The following is a 27,555-nucleotide window of genomic DNA, read 5'->3' as shown; positions in this document are numbered from 1 at the left end:
TGGTGGTGTAATGGTTTGGGGGATGTTTTCTTGGCACACTTTAGGCCCCTTAGTGCCAATTGGGCATCGTTTAAATGCCACGGCCTACCTGAGCATTGTTTCTGACCATGTCCATCCCTTTATGACCACCATGTACCCATCCTCTGATGGCTACTTCCAGCAGGATAATGCACCATGTCACAAAGGTCGAATCATTTCAAATTGGTTTCTTGAACATGACAATGAGTTCACTGTACTAAACTGGCCCCCACAGTCACCAGATCTCAACCCAATAGAGCATCTTTGGGATGTGGTGGAACGGGAGCTTCGTGCCCTGGATGTGCATCCCACAAATCTCCATCAACTGCAAAATGCTATCCTATCAATATGGGCCAACATTTCTAAAGAATGCTTTCAGCACCTTGTTGAATCAATGCCATGTAGAATTAAGGCAGTTCTGAAGGCGAAAGGGGGTCAAACACAGTATTAGTATGGTGTTCCTAATAATCCTTTAGGTGAGTGTATATCCTAGTTTCTATATGTTTTGAGCAATTCCCGGTTGAATTTGATCCAATACCGGAGAATTCTGTATGTAGACAAATACTTGTAAGAAACAAGACTTGTTGATGTTTCACAAAAATACACAATGTACCAAAGCTTTTGAACGTTTGGCTGGATTTCTAGACATAGGGCTCAAACAACTCAAACCTTTGACCTACCTAATACTCAAAGTACAAATTATCCTACTGCAGTTTATTGAGAAGCCACTTTCTACTTGTTACAAACCATAATGCGATGGCATACAATATAGTTTGTGATTCGCTGGAAACTAAATGTTTGATTTAGTCTAGTCCATACACAGAGCAGGGTCAGGCATAGGGTTGCTATAGTCAGTTCTGCAAGTCACCTGACACCCTCAAATCATGTCATTAATGCACAGAGATGGAAAATTAGGCTGAAGCCCAAAGTTTTATTTAAGGGCTTTGTTTTGAATTCACAATTTTAAGTTGTCACACTTCTCACCATACCACTAAACATATCAATGAAATCAACCAATACAATTATTTTTAGTAGTAGTAATTATTATAAGGTTTCCATGGTACCAGGCTTAACCCTTCCCCTCTTTTTCAGATAACCAGGGTTGCATTTGCTATTTATGTGATAGTCTGATTGTAATAATGAATAATCCTGGAAGAGAATGGCTCTCTGCGTGTTGTCCAATGTGTGTATTATATCAATCTGTAGTTCGGTGTTTCAGTCAGTCAGTCACAAAAGGGTGGTGTTGGGGACAAAGGTGTGTCGTGGGGACAACAGCCTGTTATAGGGGAGAAAAATGTCACCATCGCTGGTCTGTGTATATATGTGTGTCAGTGTGTGTGCGCTGGCTTCTGCTTTGTGAAGAGGCACCATCATACATCCACCTCCCCAGCATACAGTGAGCACAGAGGGCGAGGAAAGGGCCTGTGACGCTGTGGCAGGAGATGGAGTGCAGGATAAGTGTTACTTTATAAGGAATGGATGGAGGTGCTGTAGTTTAGATTATTCACTTTGGTGTAGTTTAATGTCGGTACAAACTGTGCTATGTACTATGGCATCTTAAGAGGTGACTGAAATGAAATGGAAAAAAGGAAGAAGCGGTCACCTTCAGGATAGACTTTGTGGGGGTTGTACAACAATATCAGGGCTCACTCCAGAATGAAATAAAATCTAAATCTATTTAAAATACGTGCATGGACCACAGTTAAATATTAAAATTAGACAGTATAACAATCCAATACGTTATCTACAGATAATTGCCTTGAGTATTTAACATACCAAAGCTAAATAGCCTACATGTTCATACAATATATAAACAAATTGATAGTATAGTATCTCTTCACTTTGTAAACTCCAATTTAACATACCAAACAACTTTACAATTACACGTGTATCAATGCTTATAAAATAACTCCCACAATAAAGGGGTGGGGGGGTTAGTAAAACGCACAACACGTGACCAGAGAAAAGCCTTCACTGATGTGAGGCCGTGAGAGGCTCTCAGAGAAAATGACGCGGAGCTTGAACTCTGCTCCTCACTGTTGCCTGCTTTTTATCCTCCCTTTCTTCACAGCACAATCCCTCGGTTCAGGGGGAGGCTGCCTGCAGTTGGACTTGTTCATTGGAGATGGGGTGCATGCGTACAAGCTGCTCATTCAAGCGTACAGCGCCCAGATCTTAAATGAGCTTCATTTATTGCCAACATTTCATTTCAACTGGGAGACCCCCACAGCAACTCCTCGCAATTCCTTGCACGGACTTTTCGCTCTGTTGTGTTGTGGAGTACACCGGGTCTGCCTTGTGAACAGCCACGACTGCCTTTGGAAATATCTCCCAGCACTCTTAATCGGATTAAGCACTACACAGCATACATTTGCGATTGAGGGGGGGTTCCGATTAGTCTCCCTTGTTTGGGGGCAATGGGATTAAAGCGACTGAAGAAGTTTGGGTTGTTTGAGAGCGACTCTGCGCTTGGTGTTCACAAGATGGAAACGCCAGGATCCTCCGACAACTAAGGAAAGCGAAATCGGAGCACAATTATCCGGGAAGAAATGCACGGAGGTGAGTTGGGTAAAGTGCGACAATAGAGGCATCTCAGCGCTTGTGTTTTCTGGTGGAAACGTGCGGTTTACTGACGGCCAGGCAAAATATAGTGGCTAATAAATCCACACAAGCTATTATACTACTGCTCTATTTAATCTCCGAATGATACTCGTTTTTAAACCCAGAATTGGATTATCCGAATGAATTGAGAATAAAACAAGCCTCGGTGTATTCTTGTTCTTAATAAAGGTGAGTAGTTATTTTGCTCTAAAGAAGCACATTCCCAAACCAAGTCTTGTCCCTCTTTTTGTTCCTCAGTCAAGACCAGAATAACATCGCCATCTGCAGGAGAGACACACGGTGGCTTCAGATAGAAATTCAATTAAATTATTTAAAATATAATAGATTTGACGAGGCTACCTCTTAATTGCTGACCTCAGTATTTCTTTCGTGTTCAAATTAAAGTAAGTATCCACTGAGCTCAGTATGTGTAAGTGGAGAATGTGTAAGTGGTTGGTTGGTGTGTATGTCTGTATTCCTGATGTGAATTCACTAATAATCTAAATCTAAATTCTGAGATTCCCTTCAGAGGAAATCAGGTTTAGATCTGACGTGCTGTATGGAGCTCGTTGAGACTTGCTTTCCGCGGAAGGTGCTGAAGGGACAGCTCCGCTCCACATCTGGAAGCGGGCCACATCTGGGAAACGGGCCACAGCTGCTCCCTTTCCGAGCCCTAAAGCGCGTCTGGTCAGATGGATTCACTCAATATAGCAACTCTGTGTTCCTCTAGACTAACAAAAATAGCACATGACAATTACACTGAACAGCATATTGCAGGTGTATAGTCACCGATCACGTATGCGCCATTTTAAGTACTGCAAATAAAAGTCGGATACATGTATTATTTTAAACATGAAAGTAATCACACCAGCTTGTTTAAAAATAAACAGTGAAGATCAGGGACCTGCTTCGCTTGTGGGTGTTTATAAGAAGTCCAATCAATGTGGTGTGGTGTTATTTTCACTTCACTGATTGGGGATGTGTAGTCATTTCTAATGTCATTAGATTTATAATTTAAATCTTGACTGCAGTCTGTTATCTAGGTCTGAGGGAAATATAATTAATTGCTGACATTTGATATTTCCACTCTCTTGGGCCAGTGTCATTAATCCTAAATAACGATTCAACTGGACAGTAACAGGATTAGCAACATCTGATTGGGATCCCACTTGTAGGATAAGGTAGATCATCTGACTGCTATTGCTATTACTAAGACATATTAAGAATAATATTAATAGATTTTTTTTTCTTTGTGAAAGTAAATACACATAATCTTGCATGTTGTGATCATGTGTCATTTCGCATGAATAGAAACACACACCTTAATACCATAACCGTGGATACACAGATGTGGAAGATGGTTCCGATTTTGTGGAGAATTTGCTATATTCTATATTCCATTTAGTCTGCACAGAAATTGAAGGAATACAATAACTACATGTTGTATTCCTGGGAAACTGCTAGTGATGATATGAAAAGCTTGTACACAGCAAACCAGCACATACACATTGATTTGAATTTTTTGCAATTACATTATGCATATTGTAATAGGAGACCTCAGAGGTAATGGGTTTAAAACACCCGCTTTCTCGTTTTCATAAAAGGGTGTGCATGTTGTAAATAATAATAAAAACATGAAAATCTTTTATCGTCGCATTTCAAAAACAAAGTTACACGGTGGTCCTACATTTGAGTCATGAAGATAAGACATTCAATTTATTTTTTCTTCTATTTTTATTCCATTGGTTGATGAATCAACATAATATATTTTAGCTTGTTTCTTATGAGTCATATACAATGTCTAAAGTGGTTAAATTAAAGGTAGACTTGATATTATACCAGTCTTTTAAAATATAATGTATAGCCCTTATCATAAAGCCCCTTAACAACAAGTTTCAAATGTCTCAGAGGTGTGGAATGCTAAACAATGATAATACATGGCATGAAAAGTAAAATCAGAAAAGAAAGTCTGGATGCATTTGTTTCTAGGTGCATATTCTAATATATTGGTAATTGTTTTTGAATAATGAATTACATGCACATTAATGCCATACTCATGTTTTGTTGGCTATAGTTATAGCTTCAACTGTAAACCAATAATGCTGGAAGTAATAATAGACTTACCACACTCGCCTTGAACTATTTCTTTAGTCATTTATGTTTGTATAAGGAGATTTGTTGTCTTTGTTTAATGAATGAAATATCTTTTATTTTATTTCCCTTAAATTGTAATGATTTGTAAGGAAGTGGAAAACATTGTAGGTACTATATGGGTACCTTAGCACAGATTAGATTCATCAGCCTGTTTCTCAACACACAAGTGAGCTTCATTTAGGATAACTTTTCCATAGGTTTGTTTATGTTTGCTTGTTGGATTAATTTTGATAATATGGGGAAACTGTTTTTGTGATATAGAATTATTATCAAGGTATCTTACTGTAATTAAAGTTTTGCTCCCGATTTAATAGTATCACTAAAACTGCAAATCTAATTGTAGAAAAGATACGTGCACAATTGCAGCTGCAGTATTATCCCCACCTTTAATTTGAAAAAAAAAAATGCTATTCAGCTGTAAAAGTATTTTTTCAATTTATTTTAACATTTACTTTAACAAGAATTGTTAATTGAACTATATACTTATACTATATAGTTTTTCAGAGTTTGTTGAAGTGTAAAGAGATCCCAGTTATGTTAAGACGGGATGTGAAAATGTTGGAAACTCCAGAGATATCAAACTGCATATGTGTGTGGTGATATACTGAATATACAACAACTATTGGGATCAATTATTCTCAGCATTTGTTGTTGATTTTACTCAGTGCTTTTCAGCAGCAGTAAATATTACTCAGAAATGGGATGTGCTTCCGATCAATGCCCTTTTCCATGTAAGTCTGTTTAGGGCCCATCATTTTTTTGTTTAATATATTGTAATAATATAAATAAATGCTAAATGAAGGTTTTATATCTCTTTTCCAATAGAAGCATGGTTTGTGCACTGTTTAGAAATAGGAAATACATGTAGCTTGACAAATACATACATACATACATGTGTGTTCCCCTTGAATATTGTTGTAGGCTCACACACCACCCCTTTCTTACCTTGCATGATGATATGTACAGGCAGTGTTTACTGTGTGTGTTTATTATGCTGTCCTTTACTGTTAGGTGTGATGTGAACAATGTAATGACTATGCAAAAGCCCGGCTGGGTGAGTCAACAATGCTGTGGCTTATCTAGTAAAAACAGTGTTTCAGCTTGAAATTTGCAGAGAGGTTGCATAGTGTTAGAGTGATGATGTACAATACAGTATGGCTGCTGCCTGTTTCTCATTAGGATATCACAGGCCTTCAAACCTAATCCCATTTGTCCCGGTGTTATCATAATCAAGTGAATGAATTTGATTCTTAGCTGCTCATGATTAGCCCACAGGATTTGGGAATAGTCTCCATTTCCTGTGTTTTGCTTTTCCTTGAAACATAGATGGTCAGTGCTTTTGAATTGAGTTTTGATTTTGATTTAGATATGTATTATCACTCTAATGTACAGTATAGAGAAGCCAGGGAAAACTACTCACTGCACTGCCTAATGAAATTTTTTTCAATTGTTTTTAATCAAAACTATATTCATTTTGTTTCTCTAAAGCCATCATTTGTTTGAAAGTTGTTACACAATAGCAACCCACCTTCCAAACATATAACATTCCCACACCTGAACTGTATAATTACGCAATAGATGCACTGGTGTACTCCTTCAGTTAATTTGGAAGCCTGAAATCATCTTGTGGCGATCACATGGTGGAACTGCATGTTATCTTACAGGTCAAAAGCATTGCCCAAAGAGGGAGAGGTTACGCCAGTTTCCAAAAGAACCTCATTGAAACATTTTTCTATCCAAGCTGCTGATAAGCTGTGTGTGTCACTCAAACAGCCCCTTCCAGCTTCCTGTTTGTATATAATGTGATATATATATATATATATACTATCGACCAAATTGCTACAATTATATATATGTACAGCTCTGGAAAAAATTAAGAGACCACTGCAAAATGATCAGTTTCTCTGGGTTTACTATTTATAGGTATGCGTTTGGGTAAAATTAACATTTTTGTTTTATTCTATAAACTACTGACAACATTTCTTACACATTCCAAAAAAATATTGTCATTTAGAGCATTTATTTGCAGAAAATGACAACTGGTCAAAATTACAAAAAAGATACAGACCTCGAATAATGCAAAGAAAATAATTTGCTGTTCATTTTTAAAAGACACAATACTAATGTTTTAACTTAGGAAGAGTTAAGGAATCAATATTTGCTGGAATAACCCTGATTTTCAATCACAGCTTTCATGCGTCTTGGCATGCTCTCCACCAGTCTTTCACATTGATGTTGTGTGACTTTATGCCACTCCTGGCACAGAAATTCAAGCAGCTCGGCTTTGTTTGATGGCTTGTGACAATCCATCTTCCTCTTGATCACATTCCAAAGGCTTTCAATGCAGTTCAGGTCTGGAGATTGGACTGGCCATGACAGGGTCTTGATCTGGTGGTGGTGGTGGTGGTGGTCTGCTCGATTCTAGCCTTCCTGAAGCACCCCAAGATCCTCCACCAAATTTCACAGTGGGTGCAAGACACTGTGACTTGTAGGCCTCTCCAGGTCTCCCTCTATCCATTGGATGACCAGGTGTTGGGCAAAGCTGAAAATTGCACTTATTAGAGAGGATGACCTTACTCCATTCCTCTTCAGCTCCAGCTCTTCTTTGCTTCTTTTTCCAGCTTTGCATGACTTCAGCCCTGCCCCTAGGAGCCGGTTTCAAACTGTCCTCGCCGTGCACTTCACCCCAGCTGCCGTTTGCCATTGTTTTTGTAGGTCACTTGATGTCATCCTACGGTCGTTGAGACATTCGAATGAGTTGGCGATCATCCCGGTCAGTGGAGAGTCGTTTTCACCCTTTGCCGGTCTGTAGCTTTGTTGTCCCCAGTGTCTGCTGCTTGACCTTGTTCTTATGAACCGCTGGCTTTGAAATTTTAAGGACTGTATCCCTCTGCCAGTAAAGCCAAAATTGAACCCTTCTTTTCCTCACTCAAAACTTTCCTTTTCAACTCTTTTGGCATGGTCAATAGTTATTTTTTGATTCCAGTTACTTTTGCGGTACTACTAGCACTGTTTCTGCCATCCAGCTGGTCCTATTGCAAGAGGATAGTGATGACCACAGCAGTGGTTTTGATACTTTTCCTCGTTAAATAAGACTTGGTTCAGGTGATCACCTAATCAGTACCTCATTCAGTAGAAGAGAATGAACAGACACTGGAATGGAATGGCTGCCATACATGTAGAGATGCTGATTTAAGAAACTTTTGCAGTGGTCTCTTAATTGTTCCCAGAGCTGTATATACTGTGTAATTTTAATATACTACTAGTATTATTATTATTACTGCATACTTGACTCAGCACTGATTGTGCACCATTGGTTTCCCTTTTGTTTTCAGGCTTTTTCTCCCACAGCATGGGCAAATGAGCCGACTGTAAACCCATGGCCTGTTGTTTGTTGTTTACAACAGATGCATTAATCCAGAGCATGTTATTAAAATATCATACAAAGACAATATAGTCTGTGTGTATGTGTACATGTGTACATGACTCGTATATATAGTGTAGCGACCTGAGTAAAACTGGGACTCTCTTTGTTCATGTTCATGTGTTGTAAGGTGAGCCCATGCCGGGGGCATGGATTGTACATAGTTGGCCAATTAGTCCTCCTCGTAACTGAGATTAGGTGACTCTGTCAGGTTAGGTCAGCCAGAAGGCTGTTGTAGCGCAGCCTTCCTGACGTTGCTGTACACCAATTGCTCTCCGTTAGTGGTGGAGCCCTCCAAACCTAGCCCTCAGTGTGCCCCTCGGGTCGGTTTGTCACCGAGTGTTAATGAGTACAGATGCCTCCAACCAAGGACGGTCTGCAATAACCGCAGAGCCCGTGGCAGCTGGACAGAGCCCTTCCAGGCCCTCCACATCAACACGCTGGAACTTCCAGCAGTGTTCCTCGGACTCCTGGACACTTTCTGCCAGTCCTTCAGGTCAGTCATGTGTTAGTCAGGACGGACAACACAGCGGTGGTTGCTTATATCAACAGGCAGGGGGGTATCCAGTTGCCCAGGCTGTACCGCCTTGCCCTGGAACTACTTCAGCAGGGCAGAGGTAGACCTCTTCACCACACAAATATGGTTTTGGCATCAGTTGAGTCTCTTGGTCGTTGCTGTACATTGTTCATTTATTGTCCAGCAGTGGCTATTCAGGTATGCCTGCTTTGTATATAGTTAATTTGTTGTAATATACAGGAGCTTGTGTTGCCCTGCTTCTGGCGAATTAGCTGGTCACGTTGCCCCCGCTTTGTATTTAGTTAATTGTAACAATCCATTGGCTGAGGGAGTAAGTGCTGTTGGCCCTCCCCTCTCTGTTTTACTTCCCAGTAGAGCGTGACTGAGGTCTTGGCTCCTGCGCAGCCCAGATGTGACGTTGAGGGCTCCCCGCGGCCTCTATCCAGAGCTGGTAAATCAAAGCCCCACTAGTAGGTGCTTCGGGGCAGGCTTTACCAGTCCGCTGCCCTCCTCCCTTGCAATGGATTGGTTAAACACTAACCCCTCCTCACTTGGGCAATGCTTTCTAATTGTGCAATGCTTACCACTCTGTAGTACAGTATTCTACATCTAAAGCCTAATATGGTATTCTGAAATAAACATTTTCATTAGTATTTTTTAAATAATCTGTAATGTGTTCTTTTATATTTGGGGAGAAAACATTAACAATAGTTACATTTGAGTTATATTGGGGGAAGTTATGCAATCTTGCTTAGAAACAGATCAGTCTGTTTTCAGTGGAATTAATAAGTACTGGAGGGGATCCCCAGGAATGCATATCTTTGAACATCACAGGCATCGTGTACACTGAGCCTTGTGACCAGGAGACCCCAATTCAAGTTTGAATCTTGGTAGAAGTCCCACATGGACTTTTGCAAGGATCTTGCTATTCCCATTTAAAGGGAATGGACAATCTCAGTGAAATGATGCTGTCTATCTGACATTAATACATTGTAAAATCGGTTACTTATTATTCTTTTTCTTCTTCTTCTTCTTATTCAGATTAGTCAGTTTGTTTAAAAAATATATAAGTATTAAAGATAGCAAAGGATTATTAAACTAGACTCCAATATATGAATGTATGCTACTCTAAATACTGCTGAAGAGGTGTCTAATTAATTATTAATTAAAAATAGTTAATTTACTTTTGATTTTATTATTATTTCTTTCTTAGCAGGCGCCCTTGTCCAGGGCAACTTACTTTATATCATATTGATTGATTTTTCATTTTCTTGTGCCTTTTTAATTAATTACTTTATAATTTCCCAAGATCTTAACCTCTTGAGAATGAGTCTTCTTTTACATGATGCCTTTAGAGAATCTGTCAACATCAGTATAACAAACAGCATAGTCAATATGACAGACAACAGGAAACTATAGAAGAATAAAGAATATTTTTTCATGTGTTATTTAGTAGCTGGAGTGAACTAGTAACAAACTGACTTACTGGAGACTGGCCCATGAATTTAAAAAAAAGGCAAGCAGAAGAGAAACTTTTTGACATTTCAGTTTTCAATGAAAATAAATATAAATATTTGCAATGTTCCTGGTTTATAAAACCAAACAAACAACAAAATCTGTTTCGTAAAGATTATGGACAGCTTTACAGACATTTGCCACCAATTTGCCTTACTTAGAATGAGCACTGTGTGGAACTCCATTTAACCATATCCTTTATTATTGTCTGTGTTTATGTTCATATAAATGGTAACTATGCATAAAATTGCATCATATTGAAATGTCGCTTTTTCTCATCTCTTCAGTCACAGTCTTGGTTCTTCTCATTCTGATTGAAGAAGGAATTGCATTGGCACAGAAAACTAAAGGTATGTTTCTTGTCATTGATGTTGTATAAATTATTTTTTGTGTATGATGTGTGTTTTGTTATGTTTTGAGATTTTATACAGATTTTACAGTTAGACAGCAGGGTATAGGGTGTGTCCTGTTTTTCCAGCTAAATTATTTTATTTAAATTGCATTTTAACCAATTCACTTTTTCATGTTTTAGGAATAACACATGCCTGTTTTATAACATTTGAATATTTGAAAAGGACTTAAATATTCAAATATTTGATTGTAGGTCTGTAGGTTTGTGATTGTGATTGTACATTTGGAAATGTTTCCATCAATATTTTAAATGGAAAAACAGGTAGGGTGAAGCACATTCCAATAAAAAAATTTAAAACTTTAATACTGAATTGATTTCTTTATGTGATGCAAATGCCTTTTCTTTTCCTCGGGTCTGTTTAGATGTCCAGAATGTCGGTGCGAAACTTAAGACCACAGCCCAGTGCGGCATATGGAATCGAAACACCAACGGAGGGCTCTTCACCTCCCCAAACTATCCCAACACTTATCCCCCCAACAAGGAATGTGTCTACATCTTGGAAGGTATGTCTGATCAATATTATACTCCATCAGGATCAGAATGAGTTTCTTCTTCCTCTTTTTGTCATAAGCTTTAAATGAATTTGTGTGAATCACAAGATGTTCAAGAATGACTGTGAATATCTTTATATTGCTTTCACTCATAGCCTTGTGTTTGATATTGCCAGGCATAAAAGCATGTGCCACACAGAACTGAGAGCCATGCCACATCTGCATCCCTTAAAATCGTGAAGATCTCTTTACCAGATTAGATTTGATATGAAATGAAGTAGGGTGGAGCTGGGGTGGCAGCATTAAAAGGATGAATAGACAGTGAGGGTGAGATAATTTCCAGCAATTGCATTAGCACCAGAGTTTGTTTAATTAAGCAAATGACGGCTGTAATACAAGGGGTCTTAAGTATTCTGGTCTAGTGTGATTCTTTGTTTGTGCTATAAAGACTGGAGTAAACATCTCTGGGAAATTCACTTAAGACCAGCAAAGAGAAGAGATGTTGTATGTAAATTAAGTTTGAGCACTAACTGTAAAACATAGACCCTTTGTTCTACACTTTCTGTCGCTTACTGACCACATCAGTTATTATTCTATGAGGAATATCCATCAATTGGTCAAACACTTCAGTATCTGAGCTTGTAGCGGTGAAATAATTACATTCATTGTCCCATGTAAAACTATTGCCTTTTATCCCCAGCTGACTCATAAGAGCAAATTAATACTTAGAATCCAATTTCATGCAAACAAAAGATGTACAATTATTTTACCACAGTGTGATACCTATTTCTAAAGGATACCTATTAATTTCACAACATCCAAAAATCAGCTTCATTTTGGGGTTATTGTCAAAGTTAGTGAGCCAATATTATTATTATTATTATTATTATTATTATTATTATTATTATTATTATTATTATTATTATTTATGTATTAGCAGACGCCCTTGTCCAGGGTGACACAAAATACCAGAGCAATACAAAGGGCAATAATACAGTGCAATACAGCAATACAATAATAATACAGTGCAGTTCAGGCATAATACGTTTTACAAATTTAGAATTTACACAAGTGTATAGGAGATACAGTAAGCAATATATAAGGTCTAACATCCTAGATTGTAAAAGATGATAAGCGTGGAAAAGATGTTAAGTCAAAGTTAAGAACTAAGGGAGAGGGAGCATAGGGAAAAGCTAAATAAACTATACAAGTGCTATTAATGCAAAGGCAATAGTATGACAAAATGTTGTATAAGTGCAATCTTACAGGAGAACGAAAGACTAAATTACAAGTACAGTCTGAAAAGATGCGTCTTTAGTAATCGCCGGAAGGAGGTCAGAGACTCTGCTGTTTTGACTTCAGTGGGAAGGTCGTTCCACCACTTAGGCGCCAGGGATGAGAAGGAGCAGCTCTGGAGGAAGGAGAGTGGAGAGGAGGCAGAGTTAGTCTTCTGGCACTGGAGGACCGCAGCGGTCTGGAGGAGATGTATGGAAAGACAAGGGTCTGCAGGTAACTCAGTGCAGTCTGTTCGAGACAGCAGTAGGTTGAGGGTCAATGTCTTGAACTGGATGCGTGCCGGTATCGGGAGCCAGTGGAGGGAGCGGAGCAGTGGAGTAGCATGTGTGAATCAGGGCAGAGAGAAACCAGACAAGCTACAGAGTTCTGGATGAGCTGGAGCAGCGGGTAGTAGTTGCAGGCAGGCCGGCCAGGAAGGAGTTGCAGTAGTCCAGGCGGGAGAGGACCAGTGACTGGACAAGCAGCCGAGTCGAGTAGTCGGTGAGGAAGGGACGGATTCGGCGTATGTTACTCAGGAAGAATCTAAAGGTGCGTGTCAGCGTGGTGCTGTGTTGAGTGTAGGAGAGCGCAGGATCGAGGGTGACTCCTAGGTTCTTAGTGGAAGAAGAGGGAGAGAGTGTCATAGTTTCCAAGGGGATTGAGATGGAGAGGTCAGCAGAAGGAGAGGAAAAGAGGATATCTGATTTGGAGAGGTTGAACTTGAGGTGGTGCGAATGCATCCAGGCGGAGATTGCAGACAAACAGGAAGAGATGCGAGAGGGGATGAGAGGGTCAGAGGAGGGGAAGACTGGAAGATCTGGGCATCATCTGCATAAAAATGGGATGAGGGGGCCCAGGGATCGAGTGTAGAGAGAGAACAGGAGGCCCAGGACGGAGCCTTGAGGAGAGGTTGGGGGGTGGATGAGGAACCTCGCCATGTCACTTGGTAGGTCTGGTCGCTGAGGTAGGAGCAGAACCGGGTGAGAGCAGTCCCAGAGATTCCAAGGTCAGCAAGGCAGGAGAGGAGGATGGAGTGATCGACGGTGTCAAATGCTGCAGAGAGATCGAGGAGGATGAGGACTGAGGAGAGGGAGGCCGCCCAAGCACAGCTGAGGATCAAGAAGTGAGTGATGGGAGAGAAATGTGGAGAGCTGACGGTGGACAGCACACTCGAGGGTCTTTGAGAGGAAGGGGAGTAGGGAAACGGGGCCGTAGTTCTGAGGAGAGGTGGGGTCAAGGGTTGGTTTCATGAGGAGTGGGATGACAGCAGCTTGTTAAATGCAGAGGAGAAACAGCCAGAGAGGAGTGAGGAGTTGAGGAGGTAGGAGATGAAGGGGAGTAGATCAGGAGCAGTTGCTTGGAGGAGGTGAGTGGGGAGAGGGTCCAGGGCACATGTTGTGGGTTTGTGCCCTAGGAGGAGAGAGGAAATTTCAGAGTCTGAAAGAGGTGAGAATGTAGAAAAGGAAGCTTGATTGATGGGAGAGGAGGGGGGACTGTTGAAGAGCTTGCAGATGTCTGTGATCTTGGAGGAGAAGAAGGAGGCAAAATTATCAGCAGAGATGTTGTTAACAGTAGATTCAAAGAGTGATTGGAACTAAGACTTCTTGGCTGAGGAGAGTGAGGAGGAGAATGTGGACAGTAGAGAGCATTAGAGTTTGAGGGCAGCTGGGAGTTTGGACCTCTTCCACTTCTGTTCAGCAGCGCGCAGACTGGATCGGGTCGAGCGGAGAATGGAAGAGATCCAAGGCTGAGGAGGGGAGGGACAGACAGGACAAGACGTGAGAGGACATAGAGAATCAAGGGAAGAGGTGAGGGAGGAGAACAAAGAGGAGGTAGCACAGTTAAAAGACAGATGGGAAAAACAGTCAATGGAAGGTAAGAGAGAGCAGTGGAGGCAAGGGTGGAGGGGAGCGGAGATTACAGCAGAAGGTGACAGGTGAGAGCGAGGAAATCCAGAGACTGGTCGGAGGCAAAGGCGGAGATGAAGTCAGCCTTGTTGGAAGCTGAGTGGCAGTTCCACAGACCTCCAGAGTGGGGAATAGAGTGGAGGGAGGAGGAGAGGAGAGGCAGAGAAATGAGGTTAGAAGGATTAGGGAGGTAACGGCATGCTGAGAGGAAGGAGAGAACAGAACTGAAATCGGAGAGATTGTCATGGTTGCCTGCTGTTGCTGTGCGGCGTCTCCTTGCAGTCTTCTCCTCGCTGGAGTCCCACAGCTAGAGTCCCTGCCCTTCGGAAGGGGGGCACTGAGGCTGCTGGCACAGAGGTCCAGGGGGCTGTTAAATACTCCACCTGTAGCTAATAAGGACGGTACACACCTGTGTTGCGTTGACACAAGGCTGTCAGGATGGCAATCCCTCCCAGGCAGGACTGCTAATAGCACAATAAATGGCCGCTTTATATCTGAATACAGACAAAGAACGTGCCAGACACATGCAGTTACACTGATCAATAGCTCGCAACAATGCTAAATAATAACAGCCTACAATGTAACCGCTTCTGATTTACAGAAACTGCGTGTCAATCTATGGACAGTTGCTAATTAACTAACAAACAGTCGCTGCCGTTACTACAATACAGGTGCAAAATATATCTAATTTTTAGCTAAACAAGTAACCATGTAAACAATCAATGTATCTCTTAACTAAACTAGTAAACGTGAAAAACTGGGGTGAGCTAGGCGACTCATTAGGTGAATAAAATTCTCTCATGCTGAGCCTGTTTATATATCATCACCATCAGCCTATATCAATATTCATTTCACCACTTTTTTGTTTGTATTAAAGTAAGTCTTATCAGCTATGGCAGGAAAACCTTCGGGAATTGATTTTTTTTCCTTCAACAGCAACACACAGGTTATTAGAGCTTCCAAACTACGAAACAGAAGGCCAGACATGACCTTTACTCCTACCTTGCACCCTCATGGCTCTCATTAAAAAAAGAAATGTTCTTTGAGTATCTGTTTGCATTTTTCCTGAGTTTGTGTACATCATTACTCTCAGTGGGAGGTTTTACCTTGGTATTGTATCACATTCAGCAGTTTTCTGTGTTTTTTATATAATGACTGGTGCATCTTGCTGTTCATAACATCTGCTCCTAATGTGTCATCCTGGCCTTAACTACCTCCTACCATTTGACTTTTATGGAGGACAAAATAAAATTAGTAAAAGTATAAGGAGTGAGAAGGAAAAGGGTAGCACAGAGTAGATTTCCCTGACACATTAGGAGTCTGCATTATTCAAATATAATGTCAACCAAGGGCAATATTAGCTGCTTTTTAAAGCTGCTAAATCACTTTTGGACTTATTTTTAAACTGTCATCTGTTCTGCAAAGAACATCATTGTGTGCCTGTTATTAAGCACCTGGGAGACAAGCAGACAGGGCCAGGAGGTCCTTGGGAGGCAAGGCACAAAGTGAATATGCCGTCCGGTGGGTGATGGCGCAGTGGTTGTTTGTTTTATAAGCATACAGAAAAGAAACCTGAACAACATTCATTTGTGTCTTTATGCAGCCCTTCCGCGTCAGAGAATCGAGCTGACCTTTGACGAACCCTATTACATCGAGCCTTCCTTTCAGTGTCGTTTCGATCACCTGGAGATTCGGGATGGTCCCTTCGGCTTCTCGCCTCTAATAGACCGCTACTGTGGCCCCAAAAGTCCCGGTGTGGTGAGGTCAACAGGCAGGTTCATGTGGATCAAATTCACAACGGACGAGGAACTGGAAGGCCTGGGATTCCGGGTGAAATACACTTTCATCCCAGGTACATGCTCACCTTCACACTCTGCTGTTGACATTTACTTTGTTGGACAGCTGGCTCAATTCACATGGCAACTGTTCGCTTGCAGCAAACTCGACTGGATCTTGGCACATGCTTAGGTCTCAGAAAGATATTTTGAAATTAGCCCGACTGTCACTCTTTATGATAGATATTTTTTTTCTCAGTTTTGCCATTTTCTGTTGTTTCTTCACGATGTACTTTCTTATGTGCCTAAGTGTTTTTTTATGTTGATATTGTTCTTCTTATGCAAGAAAGGTTTCCTTGGGGGTGTTGAATGAATGACAGTTATGCACATTCTATAATTATAATATTTCTGTAGTGCTCTATCATAGTTTCTAAAATAATTATAGTGCCCTTTTATTTCTTGTATGCTGTATTGACTGTATTATATTTAACCCCCCTCCCCCCCACACACACATACATAAAAACACATCTTTATTTTTTTTATAACTACAGCATTCATAAAGCCAGCTTATGATCTATCTGTACCTATAGATCTTAAACCTACAGAAATGTTTGAGTTTACTTTACTTTTATATATTGACATTTGTTTTTACACACACCTTTGTTTATATCTTTCCTTCACTACAGATCCAGGTTTCCATTATGTGGGAGGAATTTTAAATCCCATTCCAGGTCAGGTCTTCAATATTTTAGTGTTTTGTTTCATTAAATTTTAAGGCCTTCTTTATTCTGGCACTGACTTGGGGCTGTCTGTTTCCCTAGACTGCCAGTTTGAGCTCTCGGGTGCTGATGGAATCATTCGCTCCAGTCAAGTTGAGCAGGATGAGAAAATCAAGCCCGGCCAGGATGTCGACTGTATCTGGACGGTACGGGCCCCTCCTAAATCTAAGGTATGTAGAGAGCCACAGCCGAGTGGATATAGTTTTAAAGCACGATAGTACACATGACAGAATCCGTGTTATAGACCACTGAAGGACCTTGGACAGCAGGGATGAATTTTATGCAGCCAGTTCAGGTGAAATAATGGCAGAGCAACCATACATTGCTTAAAAGCAGAGTCAGCAATTCCAGGAACAATCAAAGAACAACCTTGCCCGGACATGACAAGAAGCATGATTAATTCATACTTCAAAACTGCAGATTATATTTTTAATAATGTGTCGATATAGAACTTTTTCCCCCAGTTCTCATTTTTTTGTGGAGCTCTTGAATCATGGTAGGGTGAGGGATTACAATATAGTTACAATAGTTAGAATAATTATCATTTGCATCGCTATGTTTGCCACAAACCTACTACAGTATACAATCATAAAGATTATTATTCTTTGTGTGACAAACAATGTAGCAAAGGAGGTTCTCCATACCCAGCTGCTTCTTTGCACTTTCTGAACAGCACAGCTATGCAGCAATTTCATCATGTATTTTCTGTTTTTTGTGCTCCACCATTTCATTATATGTTTATATATATGTGTGTGTGTTTATATATGTATTGGTGCATGTGAGAGAAAGAATAGCAGAAAGAGAGTGAATCTGTAAAGATTCCAATAGGTTAAACTGACTGTCACTTGTCTGAAATCAATGAGGTGAACTGTTTTAAATTAAACCTAATCCATTTTAAAAGGCATAGTTCCATCTTAAACTCCGGTATTTTCCTTGCAGATATATCTCCGGTTCCTTGAGTACCAAATGGAATACTCCAATGAGTGTAACAAGAATTTTGTTGCCGTGTATGATGGAAGCAGTGCCATAGAAAACCTGAAGGCCAAATTCTGCAGCACAGTGGCAAATGATGTAATGCTGGAGACTGGCATTGGTGTAGTGAGGATGTGGGCAGACAGGAACAGCCGCCTCAGTCGTTTCCGTATGCTTTTTACCTCCTTCGTCGACCGTAAGAAGTTTTTCTTTCCCAGAAACTGTTTTGTTGTTTGTCAGCATTTATCCATACATTACTGCAATGTTACCCATTGGTAGACAACAGAAAAGTGAATTATTTTCTGAAACATGTATCCAGTTTCAAAAAGGGCTCATGCATGTTTTGAGAAGCAGTACAAAAGTGAACTAGGACACCTTCATTAAGAATAAGTCTTGAGATTGAAATCTGTATCACCTGCTGCATATCTTCAGGAACTAGGTTACATACACTTGGGACGGTTGAACCTACTAAATTAAACTATTTCAGTCATACACTTGGAGTATGCTGTTAGTGAATTAAAAATATTTAAATCTTTAGGGTCATTGTTCTTTCAAAAATATGCTGTTTTGCTTTCCAGCTTCTTTATTAATTCTGTGCTGCTGGCGGAGATGATTTCTTTATTGGTTTAATAATTAAATTTGAGCTTTATTATTAATACATTATTTTGTAGTTATGTTAGCTAACAGGGACACATGGACAATATATTCAAATGCAGGTTAATACTGTTGCATAATACAATGTCTAGAAGCCAGACAGTATTTTTGTGTGTCTTTAGCTTGGACTCATTTCTTTTTCTTTTGTCTTAGGGTGTCTTATACCACCATCCAGTTGTCATTATAAAATAGAAAGCTAATTACAGCATTTATGTATACATGAATGGCATTGAAAAGCCAATTATTTTTCTCTTTCCCTGTGTTGAATTACGCAGTAAATAGATAACAAGTGCTTATTATGCTTCCTGTGTGGATAACACTTTTTCATCATAACTGGCATTATTTCTAATGAAAGATGTAGCATTACCTGTTGTAGGCAAGAAACTAAATTAGAGCTTCAGAGTTATCTGATTTTAAATGTAAAATTAAATGTTCATTCTGTATCACATGGGACAAAGAGTTGGAGGTAATCCACAAGTAAGGGATGGGTGTTGACTCACACAGGCAGCATTATAGGCATTTCCGCTGTAGTATTTCAAACAGTATGAATTGCATTTGCTGTTCAACCACAATTCACAACTAACCACATGAAAGAAAGAAAAGGTAAGGGATGCAGTGCTCCACAGCATACATCAAAAGAATGCATAAATAAACAACAGCAGAAACACAGCCCAATCCCCAAATGCAACTTGAAATTTTGGAAATGATACAGAATCCATCACTGCTTTCCTAATATAAAAGCTTCCCAGAGATTAGTTAAGACTCTCGGCTCTTGTTCTTGGTGATTAATAAAGACTAAGAAAACGTGTATGAAGATACAGGAAAGCTGACCGCTGTGTAAACTATATCCCATAATGCCATGTTGAGTTAATGACTATTCTCAGCCTCTGAGATAATAGGGCCCCCTGCTACACCACTAGCCTCACATTGCTTCATTTACACAACCTGAACATTCCTCTTCACATTTCTTGCCACCGCAGTCTTGCTTGCCTTGAGACCTTTGGCAATACTAATCTCACAGGGGGCTTTCTAAATGTTTCAGTGGGCTTTAGGGCACGCTTTTTTGATAGAATTGAACAATGTTTAGATTTACCTTGAAATCATTGGAGGTAACTATGTGTTAAATCAAAACAGTCCTGTCTGTTTTGTTCTTTTACCCTGAAAATTTACCTTAGCACAGTGGAAAATGTATTTTCTGCCTAATTCACTGTCACTTTAGCAAAGTGAATACAAAGAACTTTCCGGTCTGATGTATTTTTCCCATTAATTAAAGACATAAGGGGAAAAAAAGGAGCTCTGGCTTATTAGTCAAGACACTCCACAGAAATATAACTCCTTTTATGTTTTGGTCACACTTTAAAATAATGGGCACCGATTCTTCATGAATTGATGTATGAATAGCACAGGCATAACTCATGAATACTGCATGCACTTGGTCTGAGTACTGCTGTTGATCACATGTATAACAAGGTTAGGGGTCAGGGTTAGTGTTAGGGTTACAGACTAGGTTTGGAGATAGGGTTTATACATGCGATCAACATCAGTGGAAGTGCAGGAGGAATTCATGTGTATTCCTGTGGGGTTCATACATTCATTTATTAAGGGCTGGTGCCCATTATTGTAAAGTGTGTCCTCAGTGCTTCAAAATTATTTTTAAGATAAATTGTAATTTAGAAATACTGCCAAATCAAATGTGCTCTACTCAGCCTCTGTTGGGCAAAGGCAGGAGCTGTGTTGAACCATTCATTCAAATATCAGTACTTTTTAGGTTGTAGGTGAAGGAAATGTAGTCAAGCTGCACCTTTCTGCAATCTAGATGATGGACTTTGAGTTTGAGCTCCATTGTGTGTGGTTAGAATCTGATGGAAAGCTTACAGTTCAGATTGTCTGCTTCTCAGGGATTTTGCGGTGTGAGAAAGTGTCAGGCATAGGTCTTCCTTCAGACCACTAAGACTAATTTCTTTCCTGACTTGAGCCTCATTCAATTATCAGCCTTCATCCAGCCTCATGTCTCACATTCTAAGAGTGATGTTAGTCGGGAGTCAAAGTGTTTGACGCAAGCTTGATAGACTTCCAGCTTTTTCCTGAGAATGCTCTGCCCTGTGTTACATCATATTTTGATATGTATTCTGTGCAAGCAATGGGAATTCCTAGAATCTCTATACAAAATAAACTAATGAAAATAAAATTATATTGCTCAAGGTGTTTCAGGAAACTTTTTCTGAGCCATGTCTATGTTCTCTCTGTTCTCTTTCAGCTCCCTGTTCTGGCAATACGTTCTTTTGCCACAGCAACATGTGCATTAATAATTCTCTGGTTTGCAATGGAGTTCAAAACTGCGTTTACCCCTGGGATGAAAACCAATGCAAGGGTTAGTATTGACAGCTTTATTTAATATATATATATATATATATATATATACACTCACCTAAAGGATTATTAGGAACACCTGTTCAATTTCTCATGAATGCAATTATCTAACCAACCAATCACATGGCAGTTGCTTCAATGCATTTAGGGGTGTGGTCCTGGTCAAGACAATCTCCTGAACTCCAAACTGAATGTCTGAATGGGAAAGAAAGGTGATTTAAGCAATTTTGAGCGTGGCATGGTTGTTGGTGCCAGACGGGCCGGTCTGAGTATTTCACAATCTGCTCAGTTACTGGGATTTTCACGCACAACCATTTCTAGGGTTTACAAAGAATGGTGTGAAAAGGGAAAAACATCCAGTATGCGGCAGTCCTGTGGGCGAAAATGCCTTGTTGATGCTAGAGGTCAGAGGAGAATGGGCCGACTGATTCAAGCTGATAGAAGAGCAACTTTGACTGAAATAACCACTCGTTACAACTGAGGTATGCAGCAAAGCATTTGTGAAGCCACAACACGTACAACCTTGAGGCGGATGGGCTACAACAGCAGAAGACCCCACCGGGTACCACTCATTTCCACTACAAATAGGAAAAAGAGGCTACAATTTGCACAAGCTCACCAAAATTGGACAGTTGAAGACTGGAAAAATGTTGCCTGGTCTGATGAGTCTCGATTTCTGTTGAGACATTCAGATGGTAGAGTCAGAATTTGGCGTAAACAGAATGAGAACATGGATCCATCATGCCTTGTTACCACTGTGCAGGCTGGTGGTGGTGGTGTAATGGTGTGGGGGATGTTTTCTTGGCACACTTCAGGCCCCTTAGTGCCAATTGGGCATCGTTTAAATGCCACGGCCTACCTGAGCATTGTTTCTGACCATGTCCATCCCTTTATGACCACCATGTACCCATCCTCTGATGGCTACTTCCAGCAGGATAATGCACCATGTCACAAAGGTCGAATCATTTCAAATTGGTTTCTTGAACATGACAATGAGTTCACTGTACTAAACTGGCCCCCACAGTCACCAGATCTCAACCCAATACAGCATCTTTGGGATGTGGTGGAACGGGAGCTTCGTGCCCTGGATGTGCATCCCACAAATCTCCATCAACTGCAAGATGCTATCCTATCAATATGGGCCAACATTTCTAAAGAATGCTTTCAGCACCTTGTTGAATCAATGCCACGTAGAATTAAGGCAGTTCTGAAGGTGAAAGGGGGTCAAACACAGTATTAGTATGGTGTTCCTAATAATCCTTTAGGTGAGTGTATATATATAGATCCATTTAATTCACATCCAGGGACACTTGTATATTGAAACACTAGTTATCTATACTGGGAACATTTACTTGTATTATTTTATTTATATTACTAATGGTTTCCTTAAGTTAATTACATTTTTTTATATATCCTTTTGGGGGGCTATTTTAATTATTCGGTCTTAATGCATCTTTTTCTGTAGGTTACTTCAAACAACTACTGTCTTTTGGTCCATGTTAATTATTATGCATGTGGTAAACTATTTTGTACAACTGTATTTTAATGAGACTTCCGAAGACTGTAACCTATTGTCTATCTGAAGATACAAAAAGGCTTCTCCAACTCACATCCTTGGTTCCGTTCTTCAAGTCATGTGAGAGGAGGGCTCCGGGTTAATCTGTATTTATGTTTTCTGTAATTGGTGTATCCTGAGAATTCAATAAATCATTTGCCATTTACCAAGCAATGTTTTTAATAAAGTCATTCAATTAACTGGAGTCACCCTTATTTCCACTCAAGCAGTTTAAACTACATTTGAATGATAGTATTACCATTGTTTTGTTGTTGCTCTCTCTTTAGAGAAGAAATCCAGTACCTTCTTCCACCAGATAACAAAAACACATGGCATGATCATCGGGGTGTCAACTGGCATTGTCCTGGTGCTCCTGATCGTTTCCATCTTGGTGCAGCTGAAGCAGCCTCGCAAGAAGTTAGTGGCCAGAAAGCCCATGTTTAACAAAGCGGGCTTCCAGGAGGTGTTCGACCCACTGCATTACGAACTCTTCTCCCTAAGGGACAAAGAGATTTCCTCCGATCTGGCGGACCTCTCAGAGGAGCTGGAGAACTACCACAAGATGAGGAGGTCTTCCACTGCCTCGCGCTGCATCCACGACCATCACTGTGGCTCCCAGCCCTCCAGCATCAAGCAGAGTCGCACCAACCTCAGCTCCATGGAGCTTCCCTACCGCAACGACTTCTCCCAGCCCCAGCCCATGAAGACCTTCAACAGTACCTTCAAGAAGAGCTGCTACGGCTACAAACAGACTCACGAGTGTGCTGAGCAAGTCATAGAGGACAGGGTGATGGAGGAGATTCCCTGTGAAATCTACGTGCGGGGCAGCAGGAATAACGATGCGGTACAGCGCTCAATGTCTATCGACTTTTGAAAAGAAATCTCTTGAGGAGATCAATACCTCTGTCTCTTTATTTAATTATTATATTTCCACACACATGAAGAAAAATTTAAAATGTGATGTGCAGAACCAGCCTAAACTCTAGCCTGAAAAGGTCGGCAAAGACAGACTTTTTCGATTCAAAAGCACCATTTCTTTTTTTTTTAAATAGATGGCTGCAGTATTATAATTATTTCTCATCTGTTTGTAAGGATGTTTCATTTTCATTTCTTCTCCAAACAAGCAAACAAAAAATGGTTTTGTCTGTCTCATGTTGTTGCTTGGCTTTTACTTGATGACTTTTGCATTAGATAATTTAATGAAGAATTGAATAATCATGTATGATCATAATGTAAATACGGCTGCTGTTATAATTAATCTGTATGCTACAAAGAACCTCTTGGGACCTTATGCTGGGAGGGTGTTTAAAGCAGCTCATTAGACATGGAGAGGATCATTATTTTTCTTTCTTTTGGTACAGTGTTTTTGTTTTGATTAAAAAATATCCTAATGTACCTGCCAGTCTCCCTTTGTGAGTTTATTAAATGTACATTGGAAAACAACTCTCTGCAAGGGCACAGTCCTCCACATTGTGTCAATATAATTGAATATTTAACTGCTTAAGACCTGGCATGATGTTAAATTGGTTCCAATGTGTAACTGATTTTTCCAATAAGGTTACAAAGTACACCGGAGAACAAAATCACTAAAGCCATGCTCCCCTGATGCAGAGAGATTACAGAATGTATTGACGATATTTGCATGCTTTAATGAGAGCAGAAGTCTTCGTAATAGATTCTGAGTGTGTGACTCTTACGAAGGGAATATTTTGCTCCTTGTATTTAATTTTAAGTGTTTTTGGAAGCACATCCCCTTTCCCCCCTCCTCCCCATCACTGAAACACTTATAAACATGCACACATGGATATTAAACAAGTTCACAAAATATCCTATTAAGGCAAGTTGCTTTTCCAACATAAAAGCTGAAACAAAGCATAAAATAAAAATGTAATTGTTTCACGGAATGAGCTGATTTCCTTTTAGCTAAACTATAATTGAATTAAATGTTATTATACCATTATTGTGTGCAGTGGGGAGCTGTTACATAAAATGTAAACGCAGATATGTCACTTACTGACAGCCAGGTTCCATTATCCTGCTCCAAACTGTCATTATTTATTAGGTATCTGTGAGGCTGGTCTTTCCTGTTAGAGGAGGGTATGTGGAGTGTTTTAAAAGAATGGTAGGAGAAGAGGGATGAAAATTGAGATTTCTAATAATATTCATAGACTTTCTAGAGGGCACAATTCTATAAGAGGGGTAAAAAGTAATTCTAAGAAAGTTAATGATATTTTTTATATCTCTTATTTTTCAGAAATTGAATTTCTATTTTATAGGTGGCTATATGTTGAAGCATCCCAGTTATCTAGGCGAAATGTGGGATTTGTCTTCAGTGATCTTTTTAGAGGTTCATTTGATATCATGATGAGGCCTTCTGATGATGAATTCAATTTTAATCAAAACAATACAAAAATGTAAAATATATATTAGTGTCACATCATGTTTATCAACTGTGAATATCTTACTGAGAAAAGAAAAGAGACAATGGGCCAGATTAAATCAAAACTTTGACCCACCTGCTAATAGCAAACTACAAACCTGTACTTCATAGCGGTTACATTTCTGATTAGGAGAAAGTGGCATCTTACTAAAAATGAAGCTGCAACTGAGTACAGTTCTGTAGTTTTCTATTAGCGAGTGGGTCAAAGTTTTGATTTTATATACAGCCCAATATATTTTTTAAAGTCAGTTGGCTGTTTTTTTTACTTTTTTTTTAAAGCTGAGGAAATGTAATCATTCTTGAAATTTAAGGATTTTGTTGCTTTCACGCGGCAAGAAACATATTAATGCAGGACACCACCTGTTATTTTAGACGAGGAGCCGGATTAAATCAAAACATTGACCCACACGCTAATAGCAAACTACAAAGCTGTACATCATAGCAGTAACATTTCTGATTAGAAGAAAGTGTCATCTTACTAACAGTTCTGTAGTTTTCTTTTAGCAGGTGGGTCAAACTTTTGATTTAATCCCAGCCAAGGTCTCTGATTAATTAGTATTAGAAAAGTGTTTAACAACATATTTCCTGTTCTCCTAAATATAGAGAAATAAATACATATACATTCACACCTAATATAGAAAGGCAACTGACTCATTCACTCAAACTAACTCACCCTAAGAGTAATACTTTTTTATTTGCCTGATTGTAAGCACTAATCTCATTCAAACAGTAGAAAAGATGGAAAAGTAAAGAAACAATAATTTTGTTTTCATACCATACTTACAGCTCACAATGTTATTGATGCTTATACCAAAACTTTATCAATCCTAAGTCACACATACATCACTTACATTTTATAATAACTGACAAATTAGACTAATGAATTTCCATATCTGTAATAAATACATTTTATTATTTTTTGATGAAAAGATTTCAGTTTTAAGGTAAGTAGGTAACTTCCTGATGTACTATCATGAGGCACACCTACATAACCTATAGCAATATAGCATAACCAATCTTTGTTTAATTCTCTCAGGAACTTATTCAATTTAAATGAGAAGTCGATTGTTATTTATGTATTTATGATTGTATTTTTCTCATGTGAAACTTCATACTGGCACACTGGTTGGAAAACATTGCTTTCTATGAGCAGTTAAATTAGAAGCTGTGTTTTGTTTTTGGAGTTATATACCGCCAGCTATTAGGTCCTCCAACAACCTAGAAAATTGTTTTATTGAAATGTCAGTGAGATGCTTCAAATGTTTTCAGCCATTGTTCTGCATGGATGTGTAGTTCTGCCTAGTTAGGTTCATCTCCCAGGACATTCTCCCAAATAGGGTTTCCTTTGATAAGTATTTTCAGTTAAACAAAAAATGGCATGTTCTTTGCAGATAACAATCATTTCTACGCATCCTGGATTTTCAGCATCGTGGCTTGTGGCCTGGAAAAAAATCAGGGAATCAAGACACTCTCACATCCCCAAAGGAAAATCAATTTGATGCTGAATCAGAGTGAAACCCCACATTCTGGTGTTTTATAGCTTATTTGTAATCAACATCTGTGTTTTCCAATCAGAACCTATGCTGTGCAAATAGCACTATGCTTGACACAGATCACTTTCCAGATCATTTTCCAGGTTATGTCATCCTTTAAACAGCATGTTCAATGCTATCAACTCCCGTGCTTTGAAATGACTCATCTTTCAACTATCTACTATCTCTTCATATTTTTGATTGCTTTTATGCATTTTTCTTTTGTGCTTTAAATGTGTAGATTATTTCCTGTAAAGAAATGTAGAACATCGGTCTTCACCTTACAAGCAGCCTGATTTACACTGTGATTTTTCGATAACAATGAACAGGTTCAGGTAACAGATAATTATATTACTTAAAATAGCAAAACGCAGATTGGTTGGTGGAGAACCTATTAAAAGACTATGTGTGTTACCAGCACACAGAATAATGTATATTTACATTGTATTTCTATAATGTGTTTTTCCTGTTGTCTTGGTAGTAAACACTACACAAATTACATGTAGCTTTTTTGCCTTGAACATTATCTCATAGAATCTATTGATGCTCAGCCACAACAGCAACACTACATCATTCCCTTATCACTTCATTTTATGGTACATCTGGAGCTATGCTGATAAAAATGTGTGCTTTGCTGTTTAACCTTCAGGAAGGCTGCCATTCTTGTGATGTACTGGATGATTAGGCAACTAAACTGAGCAGCAAAATGGACCCCTTAGCCCAGTTTATTTTAATCAGCCCAGAACTCCTGAATCCTTTATATAAACACTTTTTAAAATTTAGATTGTTTTTTATTCTTAAATATAGAAATAGAGGTATTTTGAGGTGTGTGTGTGTGTGATTAAGCTAATTTTATTTGCTAATCTTACAACTATATATGAAGATGTGTTCATGTTCCTAAGAGATGTATTTGTTGACAAGTTTAATCTTTAAAATACAGAATGCCTTCTCGAATTAAATATCTATTTTTATTGTGGTACATTTAAATAGGATTTTGCCATCAACATCTGCCACCTGGTGGCCATTATATCACTTACAATTAAAATATCCTAATATTCTTTGCGGCAGAGGCCTCGTAACTAATATGTAACATAACATACTATGGCAAGCCAAATTATCATTTAGAGATATATCTAATTAATTTAAAGATATCTTCAAATATTT

General features: G+C 39.3%; 1 protein-coding gene across 1 annotated transcript; it reads left to right on the top strand.

Annotated features, from left to right (window-relative positions):
- Window positions 1–2,027: 2,027 nt before the first annotated feature.
- Window positions 2,028–23,814, top strand: neto2a (neuropilin (NRP) and tolloid (TLL)-like 2a). Its single transcript, XM_066713705.1, has 9 exons — window positions 2,028–2,577; window positions 10,517–10,579; window positions 11,004–11,144; window positions 15,918–16,166; window positions 16,776–16,820; window positions 16,911–17,038; window positions 17,808–18,036; window positions 20,752–20,865; window positions 22,707–23,814. Exons 1-9 carry the CDS (start codon window positions 2,568–2,570, stop codon window positions 23,291–23,293), a joined length of 1,566 nt encoding a protein of 521 aa, XP_066569802.1. The 5' UTR covers window positions 2,028–2,567; the 3' UTR covers window positions 23,294–23,814.
- The last annotated feature ends 3,741 nt before the right edge of the window (window positions 23,815–27,555 follow it).

The sequence above is a fragment of the Amia ocellicauda genome, chromosome 9, assembly GCF_036373705.1.
Source record: "Amia ocellicauda isolate fAmiCal2 chromosome 9, fAmiCal2.hap1, whole genome shotgun sequence".
NCBI lineage: Eukaryota > Metazoa > Chordata > Actinopteri > Amiiformes > Amiidae > Amia > Amia ocellicauda.
Note: the sequence above shows the minus strand (reverse complement) of the source record. Positions and strands in the feature narration are given on the sequence as shown.

Bases quoted from the DNA above. Each gene is read 5' to 3' on its own strand.
- neto2a (XM_066713705.1), top strand. The intron at 11,145-15,917 runs GTATGTCTGATC...GTCTTTATGCAG, and splicing joins ATGTGTCTACATCTTGGAAG to CCCTTCCGCGTCAGAGAATC. The intron at 16,167-16,775 runs GTACATGCTCAC...CCTTCACTACAG, and splicing joins GAAATACACTTTCATCCCAG to ATCCAGGTTTCCATTATGTG.